The 11,540-nt window shown below is 46.9% G+C and overlaps 1 protein-coding gene across 1 annotated transcript; it reads right to left on the bottom strand.

The window, feature by feature from the left end:
- Window positions 1-1,011: 1,011 nt before the first annotated feature.
- LOC123099797 (17.5 kDa class II heat shock protein) lies at window positions 1,012-1,828 on the bottom strand. The gene has a single exon (XM_044521884.1). The coding sequence runs from the start codon at window positions 1,747-1,749 to the stop codon at window positions 1,261-1,263; it is 489 nt and encodes a 162-aa protein (XP_044377819.1). The 5' UTR covers window positions 1,750-1,828; the 3' UTR covers window positions 1,012-1,260.
- Window positions 1,829-11,540: the final 9,712 nt, after the last annotated feature.

Genomic DNA, 11,540 nt, shown 5'->3' with positions numbered 1-11,540 from the left:
CAGGCCCGAGCACCACCCAGATCCAATCTGGGGTAAAGAGCCCTAGGCCGCATAGGCCGTGGTGGCTCCGGCGGTGACACCACGGCCAGGCCCGAGCACCACCCAGATCCAATCTGGGGTAAAGAGCCCTAGGCCGCAGCGCTGTCTAGGCGACACCACCAGACGGGGATAGGCCCTCCAACCTGTCGCAAAGCGAGTCACCGCCGGAGCTTCGAAGCGCCGCGCCATCAAGCTGACCGGGAGTGACTAAGTCCCCGCGAGAAAGAAGGAAAGCCGCGCCAGGGGAGAAGCCCCGCCGCCGCCGCCACTGCCTGGGCTTTGCCCAATGGTGGCTCTCGGCGGCGGCAAGGGGGAGGGGAGGTTGGAGGAAGGCCGGCGGCGGGGGCGGCTAGGCTTCCCCCGTGTCGCCTCGGGGAGGGACGCGGGGACGGGGCATCCTTGAGTAGTACCATGGCATTTCCAAGTTCTGTCGATATAAAGAGTTCTCAATAGTTGTTTTGAGTATTTTCTAATCTTATAGATTACACAAAATGTATTTGATACAAAATGTAGCCAAGAGTAATATACAGTAACAAAAAGAGTAATATACTGTAACAAAAAGTAGCCAAGAGATTCTCACATGTTTCATTCAGGCAAAGCAGAATAACATTTCTGAGTTCTCAGCTCTAACTGGACTTCCCTTTTTCTATCTTCCCCAAGGCCAGACATTTGTCGAGATGAGAATGCCAAGACATCCAGGATTTTTCTCGCTGGTGAAAAAAGCACTTCGTTTTCCACCTAGGCTGTGTTCGGTAGCCCTCCACTCCGCCACTCGGGAGCGGAGCGGGTGGAGCACCGTATTAGCAGCTCCTTAAATTAACACTGTATGTTGCTCCGCTCCGGAGCAGAGTTGGAGAGCAGGAGGGAGTCTGAACAGGCCTCTAATTTTGCTATTCCTCATGTTCTAGTCTCAATTTTCCGTAGTTACAAACGCAGTCTTCCTGAATTTTCAGAACACGGCCCTCTTAGAAGTAAAACGAACATCTTGGATTTTTCAATAGAAAATGTGGCCAAAAGATTCGCATGTTTTATTCAGGCGAAGCCGGAGATCACCCCCATTTGCATTAACGAAACATCAAACCATCACCAGTGCGCACGAATCGATACGACACACACACTCTAGCAGATGAGATCAAAAGACAGAGAAACCATCACTCATCATCACAGGAAACTCAGTACCCACTCTGCTTCGATTCGACGCGCACACGATGCATCTCATTCTCAGGCGACCTGGACCTGGATGGTCTTGGGCTTCTTGGGCTCGGGCGGCGGCAGCTTCTCGACGGTGACGGTGAGCACGCCGTCGCGGCAAACGGCGGAGATCTTCTCCATGTCGGCGTTCTCTGGCAGCACGAACTTGCGCATCAGCTTGCCCATGCGGCGCTCCATCCGCAGGTACCTGGCGTCCTCCTTCTCCTCCCTGCGCCGCTCGCCGCTGATCACCAGCGCCCGCTCGTCCTCCACCTGCACCTTGATGTCGCCGGACCCCAGACCCGGCATGTCCACCACGAACGCGTACGCGCCCGGCAGCTCCTTCACGTCGGCCGGGGTGGCAGCCATGGCACGCGCGTCCCGGACGTAGGCACGCGTCGGGCCCTGCCTCTCGCCGCCGGCGTTGCCGGCTCCGCCGGACTCGCTGTCCGGGACGTCCAGCAGGTGCTGCAGCGCCGTCATCAGCGGGGTCTCCAGCCCGAACATCCTGCCCTCCATTCTCGATCGCTGATCGATCTCCTCGGCGTTGAAGTGCTTGTTGATTTTGTGGAATGCTTTGGGTGTGATGCGACGGGTGGAGGAAGGAGTTTATATAGGTGGCCGGAGGCGGGGAGTCTGGAAGGTGATAGAAACTTCTGAAATGTGGTGGAACTAGCGGTGTGCGGCAGGGAGGGTACTACCGCCGCTGATGGGGAAAGTGAGCGGTAGCTTTTGGCCCCACATGTCAGTTGGGGGCCAGGCATGACATGTCGTGGCAACCGGCAAGGCAGAGAGATTTTTCCCGAGCTATGATAATTTTAGGGCCGTAAATTTCCTCCGCATCCAATGCTAGCCGGGTATATTCTAAACTTTTTTTCAATAAACTGGATAAAATTCATGTGCACGGTCAGATTTCATACAAATATGACGGATTTCATACGAACACGGTGGATTTTATTACATTTCGAACATCTAGAACAAAAACAAGACCTGCTCCTAAACCTATCCTACGGCGGCGGTGCCCGGCATCCAAGTTCGTGTCGTTCTCCATCCACCATCTCTATGAACACCAGCGATAAGACCGAGAAGTGAAGGTGCAATCTTCGACGAGAAAGAGTAGAACACGGGAGACGAACTGGCCTACACGGGACACTAGGCTCCACCGCCTCCCGTGGCCCACTCATCCTCGAAGGAGTCTGCGCCTTGTCCGTCGCAGATTGGCATGAGGTCCAAAAGGGAAATGGTGGCGCCGACGTTGTCGTCATCCCACCGGGCCGGCTCATGGTTCGTCCGCGGCGCGTAGGAGGCGCAACTGGCATTATTCTTCTCTGCGATCGCCTGCAGCTGCGCCTCCGAGGCTGCCGCCTCCTGGCGAAGTTTTGAACATGGCGACGGGCGAGGGCATTCAAGATTCCTTCGTCTCGGCAGTTATGTCGATTCTCCTATCTTGACCTGAAGGACACATCAGGGCTTCGAAGGTTTCATGTCCGGATACGTAGTCGCCTTATAGCTTGGCCTTCCGATAGTAGTTACAGAGCGGCCCACCTGTCCGGCCTATGAGAGTTAGGCCGGCAGCCCGATGACCCCTTAATCCCGGACACCCTCGGATGTAATAGGATGAAATACCTTAAAACTCGAGCTGCACAAGAACATTATGGACTTTGAGGATCAATAGTACATATATATGCTAAAAGATGCACAAATTTTCCTTTTTGTAGCCCTCGTTTTCATGTATTTTGACCTATGTATATGTGTATTTTTTCCAGAATTTTTTAAAATTGAAAAGCTTGAATTTCAAAGTTTTCAAATTAAGGCCCCCAGGGAGCCCGTCATACAACCGAAGGTCAACTTTGTTTACTAAAATGTTTCATTTTTTGACTCTATTTGGAATCACTAAAAAGAATCATATCAGGTGCACTTGCACCCCAGAGCCGGGACAAACACCTTTGGCTCTGGGTGTAGGTGCACCCTATATGGGAAGAAAATAGTAATTCTGAGAAAAGTTACAAAATTATGAAACTTTTTGCCAATGAACGACTTTCATGCTATTCTAGGTGAAAAAAATCAGCTCTTTATACATGTTAACATTCATGTTTTTGTCCTTGAATTTTCTTTTTTTTGCACTAAAGGCGACGAGAGTACAATTGAAGGTCAAGTTTGTTTCCAAAAGAGTTTCAGAATTTTTTGACCATTTTCGGAATTACTATTTTTTTCATATAGGTTGCCCCTACACCCGAAAGCCAAAAGGTAGTTCTCCGCATTGAAAACGCATTTTCAGAACTAAGGAGTTTATGCGCGTGTGAGCTAGCTTTTGCTAGGGTAGTCAAAGATGATGGTAACTGATGGTGTTGGAAATATGCCCTAGAGGCAATAATAAATAGGTTATTGTTATATTTCCTTGTTCATGATAATCGTTTATTATCCATGCTAGAATTGTATTGATAGGAAACTCACATACATGTGTGGATACATAGACAACACCATGTCCCTAGTAAGCCTCTAGTTGACTAGCTCGTTGATCAATAGATGGTTACGGTTTCCTGACCATGGACATTGGATGTCGTTGATAACGGGATCACATCATTAGGAGAATGATGTGATGGACAAGACCCAATCCTAAGCCTAGCACAAGATCGTGTAGTTCGTTTGCTCAGAGCTTTTCTAATGTCAAGTATCATTTCCTTAGACCATGAGATTGTGCAACTCCCGGATACCGTAGGAATGCTTTGGGTGTGCCAAACGTCACAACGTAACTGGGTGGCTATAAAGGTGCACTACGGGTATCTCCGAAAGTGTCTGTTGGGTTGGCACGAATCGAGACTGGGATTTGTCACTCCGTGTAAACGGAGAGGTATCTCTGGGCCCACTCGGTAGGACATCATCATAATGTGCACAATGTGACCAAGGAGTTGATCACGGGATGATGTGAGTTACGGAATGAGTAAAGAGACTTGCCGGTAACGAGATTTAACAAGGTATCGGGATACCGACGATCGAATCTCGGGCAAGTAACATACCGATAGACAAAGGGAATTGCATACGGGATTGATTGAATCCCCGACATCGTGGTTCATCCGATGAGATCATCGTGGAACATGTGGGAGCCAACATGGGTATCCAGATCCCGCTGTTGGTTATTGACCGGAGAACGTCTCGGTCATGTCTGCATGGTTCCCGAACCCGTAGGGTCTACACGCTTAAGGTTCGATGACGCTAGGGTTATAGGGAAAGTATGTACGTGGTTACCGAATGTTGTTCGGAGTCCCGGATGAGATCCCGGACGTCACGAGGAGTTCCAGAATGGTCCGGAGGTAAAGATTTATATATGGGAAGTCCTGTTTTGGTCACCGGAAAAGTTTCGGGTGAAATCGGTAATGTACCGGGACCACCGGGAGGGTCCCGGGGGTCCACCAAGTGGGGCCACCATCCCCAGAAGGCTGCGTGGTCCAAGTGTGGGAGGGGACCAGCCCCAGGTGGGCTGGTGCCACCCCCCACCAAGGCCCAAGGCGCATGGGAGAGTGGGAGGGGGCAAACCCTAGGTCCAGATGGGCCTTAGGGCCCATCTAGTGGGGCGCCCCCCCTCTCCTCCCCTTGGCCGCCCCCTTGATGGGATCTAGGGCTGGCCGCCTCCTCTTGGGGGTGGAAACCCTAAGGGGGGCGCAGCCCCCTCCCCCCCTATATATAGTTGAGGTTTGGGCTGCCCAAGACACACGAGAACGTCTCTCTTTCGGTGCAGCCCTACCCCTCTCCCTCCTCCTCCTCTCCCGCGGTGCTTGGCGAAGCCCTGCGGGATTGCCACGCTCCTCCACCACCACCACGCCGTCGTGCTGCTGCTGGATGGAGTCTTCCCCAACCTCTCCCTCTCTCCTTGCTGAATCAAGGCATGGGAGACGTCACCGGGCTGCACGTGTGTTGAACGCGGAGGCACCGTTCTTCGGTGCTTGGATCGGAATCAACCGCGATCTGAATCGCTACGAGTACGACTCCCTCATCCGCGTTCTTGCAACGCTTCCGCATCGCGATCTACAAGGGTATGTAGATGCACTCCCCTTCCCCTCGTTGCTAGATTACTCCATAGATTGATCTTGGTGATGCGTAGAAAATTTTGAATTTCTGCTACGTTCCCCAACAGTGGCATCATGAGCTAGGTCTATGCGTAGTTTCTATGCACGAGTAGAACACAAAGTAGTTGTGGGCGTCGATTTTGTCAATTCTTCTTGCCGCTACTAGTCTTATCTTGTTTCGGCGGCATTGTGGGATGAAGCGGCCCGGACCGACCTTACACGTACGCTTACGTGAGACAGGTTCCACCGACTGACATGCACTAGTTGCATAAGGTGGCTAGCGGGTGTCTGTCTCTCCCACTTTAGTCGGAACGGATTCGATGAAAAGGGTCCTTATGAAGGGTAAATAGAAATTGGCATATCACGTTGTGGTCTTACGTAGGTAAGAAACGTTCTTGCTAGAAACCTATACAAGCCACGTAAAAACTGCAACAACAATTAGAGGACGTCTAACTTGTTTTTGCAGCATGTGCTATGTGATGTGATATGGCCAGAAGATGTGATGAATGATATATGTGATGTATGAGATTGATCATATTCTTGTAATAGGAATCACGACTTGCATGTCGATGAGTATGACAACCGGCAGGAGCCATAGGAGTTGTCTTTATTTTTTGTATGACCTGCGTGTCATTGAATAACGCCATGTAAATTACTTTACTTTATTGCTAAGCGCGTTAGCCATAGAAGTAGAAGTAATCGTTGGCGTGACAACTTCATGAAGACACAATGATGGAGATCATGATGATGGAGATCATGGTGTCATGCCGGCGACAAAGATGATCATGGTGCCCCGAAGATGGAGATCAAAGGAGCAAAATGATATTGGCCATATCATGTCACTATTTGATTGCATGTGATGTTTATCATGTTATGCATCTTATTTGCTTAGAACGACGGTAGTAACTAAGATGATCCCTCACTAAAATTTCAAGAGAAGTGTTCCCCCTAACTGTGCACCGTTGCGAAGGTTCGTTATTTCGAAGCACCACGTGATGATCGGGTGTGATAGATTCTAACGTTCGAATACAACGGGTGTTGACGAGCCTAGCATGTACAGACATGGCCTCGGAACACATGCGAAACACTTAGGTTGACTTCACGAGCCTAGCATGTACAGACATGGCCTCGGAACACAAGAGACCGAAAGGTCGAACATGAGTCGTATAGCAGATACGATCAACATGGAGATGTTCACCGATGATGACTAGTCCGTCTCACGTGATGATCGGACACGGCCTAGTTTGACTCGGATCATGTATCACTTAGATGACTAGAGGGATGTCTATCTGAGTGGGAGTTCAATAATCAGATGAACTTCATTATCATGAACATAGTCAAAAGGTCTTTACAAATTATGTCATTGCGCTTTAGTTCTACTGTTTAAGATATGTTCCTAGAGAAAAATTTAGTTGAAAGTTGATAGTAGCAATTATGCGGACTGGGTCCGTAAACTGAGGATTGTCCTCATTGCTGCACAGAAGGCTTATGTCCTTAATGCACCGCTCGGTGTGCTGAACCTCAGCGTCGTCTGTAGATGTTGCGAAACATCTGACATACACGTTTTGATGACTACGTGATAGTTCAGTGAGTAATGCTAACGGTTTAGAATTGTGGCACAAGAGACGTTTTTGAAACGTCGCAGAACATATGAGATGTTCCGAAAACTGAAATTGGGATTTCGGATTAGTGCCCACGTCAAGAGGTATGAGACCTCTGACAAGTTTCTTAAGCCTGTAGACTAAGGGAGAAAAGCTCAATCGTTGAGCATGTGCTCAGATTGTCTGAGTGCCACAATCGCTTGAATCGAGTGGGAGTTAATCTTCCAGATGAGATAGTGATGGTTCTCAATAGTCACTGCCACCAAGCTATTAGAGCTTTGTGATGAACTATAAATATCAAGGATAGATGATGATCCTTGAGCAACTCGCGATGTTTGACACCGCGAAAGTATAAATCAAGAAGGAGCATCAATTGTTGATGGTTAGTAAAACCACTAGTTTAAGAAGGGCAAGGGAAAAAGGGATACTTCATAAAACAGCAAGTCGTTTGCTGCTCTAGTGAAGAATCCCAAGGTTGAACCCAAACCCGAGACTAAGTGCTTCTGTAATGAGAGGAACGGTCACTGAAGCAGTACTACCCTAGATACTTGGTAGATGAGAAGGCAGGTAAGATCGACAGAAGTATATTGGATATACATTATATGAATGTGTACTTTACTAGTACTCCTAGCAGCACCAAGGCATTAGATACCGGTTCGGTTGCTAAGTGTTAGTAACTCGAAATAAAAGCTGCGGAATAAACGGAGACTAGCTAAAGGTGAGATGACGATATGTGTTGGAAGTGTTTCCAAGGTTGATGTGATCAAGCATCGCATGCTCCCTCTACCATCAAGATTTGGTGTTTGCGTTGAGCATGATTGGATTATGTTTATCGCAATACGGTTATTCATTTAAGGAGAATAATGGTTACTCTGTTTATTTGAATAATACCTTCAATGGTCTTACACCTAAAATGAATCTCGATCGTAGTGATACACATGTTCATGCCAAAAGTAATGATAGTACCACATACTTGTGGCACTGCTATTTGAGTCATATTGGGATAAAACGCATGAAGAAGCTCCATGTAGATGGATCTTTGGACTCACTCGTTTTTGAAAAGATTGAGACATGCGAACCATGTCTATTGGTATATATGCATGAAGAAACTCCATGCAGATGGATCGTTTGGACTCACTTGATTTTGAATCACTTGAGACATGCAAATCATACCACATGGGCAAGATGACTGAAAGGCCTCGTTTTCAGTAAGATGGAACAAGAGAGCAACTTGTTGGAAGTAATACATTTTGATGTATGCAGTCCAATGAGTGCCGAGGCATGCAGTGGATATAGTTATGTTCTTACTTCACAGATGATTTGAGTAGATGCTGAGTGTATTTACTTGATGAAACACCAGTCTGAATTATTGAAAGGTTCAAGTAATTTCAGAGTGAAGTTGAAGATCGTCGTGACAAGAGGATAAAATGTCTGTGATATGATCATAGAGATGAGTATCTGAGTTACGAGTTTGGCACACAATTAAGACATTGTGGAAAGTGTTTCACAATGAATACCGCCTGGAACACCACAAAGTGATGGTGTGTCCGAACATCATAAATGCACCCTATTGGATATGGTGCATACCATGATGTCTCTTATCGAATCACCACTATCGTTTATGGGTTAGGCATTAGAGACAACCGCATTCACTTTAAAAGGGGCACCACGCAATTCCGTTGAGACGACACCGTTTAGAGAAACCTAAGTTGTCGTTTCTTAAAAGTTTGGGGCTGCGATGCTTATGTGAAAATGTTTCAGGCTGATAAGCTCGAACCCAAAGCGGATAAATGCATCTTCATAAGAATACCCAAAACAGTTGGGTATACCTCCTATTTCAGATCTGGAAGCAAAAGTAATTGCTTCTAGAAACGAGTCCTTTCTCGAGGAAAAGTTTCTCTCGAAAGAATTGAGTGGGAGGATGGTGGAGACTTGATAAGGTTATTGAACCGTCACTTCAACTAGGGTGTAGCAGGGCACAGGAAGTTGTTCCTGTGGCACCTACACCAATTGAAGTGGAAGCTTATGATAGTGATCATGAAACTTCGGATCAAGTCACTACCAAACCTCGTAGGACGACAAGGATGCGTAATACTTCAGAGTGGTACGTGATCCTGTCTGAGATATCATGTTGTTGGACAATACCGAACCTACGAGCTATGGAGAAGCGATGGTGGGCCCATATTCCGACAAATGGTTAGAAGCCATAAAATCCGAGAGGATCCATGTATGAAAACAAAGTATAGACTTTGAGAGGACTACTTGATGGTCGTAAGGCTGTTGAGGTAAATGGATCTTTAAGAAGAAGACGGACATGGACGGTAATGTTACCGTCTATGAAGCTCGACTTGTGGCAAAGAGTATTTCCACAAGTTCAAGAAGTTGACTACGATGAGATTTTCTCATCCGTAGCGATGCTTAAGTCCGTCGGAATCATGTTAGCATTAGCTGCATTTGTGAAATCTGGCAGATGGATGTCAAAACAAGTTTCCTTACCAGTTTTCGTAAGGAAAGGTTGTATGTGATACAATCAGAAAGTTTTTGTCGATCCTAAGGATGCTAAAAGGTATGCTAGCTCCAGCGATCCTTCCATGGATTAGAGCAAGCATCTCGGAGTCAGAATATACACTTTGATGGAGTGATCAAAGTTTTTGGGTTTATACAAAGTTTGTTAGAAACTTGTATTTACAATAGAGTGAGTGGGAGCGCTACAACATTTCTGATAAGTATATGTGAATGACATATTGTTAATCCGAAATGATGTAAAATTTCTGAAAAGCATAAAGGGTTGTTTGAAAGGAGTTTTTCAAAGGAAGACCTGGATAAAAGCTACTTACATATTGGGCATCAAGATCTATAGAGATAGATCAAGACGCCCGATGATACTTTCAAAGAACGCACACCTTGACATGATTTTGAAAGAGTTCAAAATAGATCAGCAAAGAAGGAGTTCTTGGTTGTGTTACAAGGTGTGAGTATTGAGTAAGACTCAAGACCTGACCACAGCAGAAGATAGAGAAAGGACGAAGGTCGTCCCCTATGCTTTAGACGTAGGCTCTATAGTATGCTATGCTGTGTATCGCACATGTAGTGTGCCTTGCCATGAGTTGGTCAAGAGGGTACAATAGTGATCCGGGAAAGGATCTCATGACAGCGGTCGAACTTATCCTTAGTACCTAGTGGACTAAGGAATTTTCTCGATTATGGAGGTGAAAGGGAGTTCGTCGTAAAGGGTTACGTCGATGCAAACTTTGACACTAATCCGGATGACTCTGAGTAGTAAACCGGATTCGTATAGTAGAGCAATTATTTGAAATGGCTCCAAATAGCGTGTGGTAGCATCCACAAGATGACATAGATATTCGTAAAGCACACACGGATCTGAAAGGTTCAGACCCGTTGACTAATAACCTCTCTCACAAGCATAACATGATCAAACCAGAACTCATTGAGTGTTAATCACATAGAGATGTGAACTAGATTGTTGACTCTAGTAAACTCTTGGATGTTGGTCACATGGTGATGTGACCTGTGAGTGTTAATCACATGGCGATGTGAACTAGATTATTGACTCTAGTGCAAGTGGGAGACTGTTGGAAATATGCCCTAGAGGCAATAATAGATAGGTTATTGTTATATTTCCTTGTTCATGATAATCGTTTATTATCCATGCTAGAATTGTATTGATAGGAAACTCACATACATGTGTGGATACATAGACAACACCATGTCCCTAGTAAGCCTCTAGTTGACTAGCTCGTTGATCAATAGATGGTTACGGTTTCCTGACCATGGACATTGGATGTCGTTGATAACGGGATCACATCATTAGGAGAATGACGTGATGGACAAGACCCAATCCTAAGCCTAGCACAAGATCGTGTAGTTCGTTTGCTCAGAGCTTTTCTAATGTCAAGTATCATTTCCTTAGACCATGAGATTGTGCAACTCCCGGATACCGTAGGAATGCTTTGGGTGTGCCAAGCGTCACAACGTAACTGGGTGGCTATAAAGGTGCACTACGGGTATCTCCGAAAGTGTCTGTTGGGTTGGCACGAATCGAGACTGGGATTTGTCACTCCGTGTAAACGGAGAGGTATCTCTGGGCCCACTCGGTAGGACATCATCATAATGTGCACAATGTGACCAAGGAGTTTATCACGGGATGATGTGAGTTACGGAACGAGTAAAGAGACTTGCCGGTAACGAGATTGAACAAGGTATCGGGATACCGACGATCGAATCTCGGGCAAGTAACATACCGATAGACAAAGGGAATTGCATACGGGATTGATTGCCCGACATCGTGGTTCATCCGATGAGATCATCGTGGAACATGTGGGAGCCAACATGGGTATCCAGATCCCGCTGTTGGTTATTGACCGGAGAACGTCTCGGTCATGTCTGCATGGTTCCCGAACCCGTAGGGTCTACACGCTTAAGGTTCGATGACGCTAGGGTTATAGGGAAAGTATGTACGCGGTTACCGAATGTTGTTCGGAGTCCCGGATGAGATCCCGGATGTCACGAGGAGTTCCGGAATGGTCTGGAGGTAAAGATTTATATATGGGAAGTCCTGTTTTGGTCACCGGAAAAGTTTCAGGTGAAATCGGTAATGTACCGGGACCACCGGGAGGGTCCCGGG

This window comes from Triticum aestivum, chromosome 4D (genome assembly GCF_018294505.1).
Source record: "Triticum aestivum cultivar Chinese Spring chromosome 4D, IWGSC CS RefSeq v2.1, whole genome shotgun sequence".
NCBI lineage: Eukaryota > Viridiplantae > Streptophyta > Magnoliopsida > Poales > Poaceae > Triticum > Triticum aestivum.
Note: the sequence above shows the minus strand (reverse complement) of the source record. Positions and strands in the feature narration are given on the sequence as shown.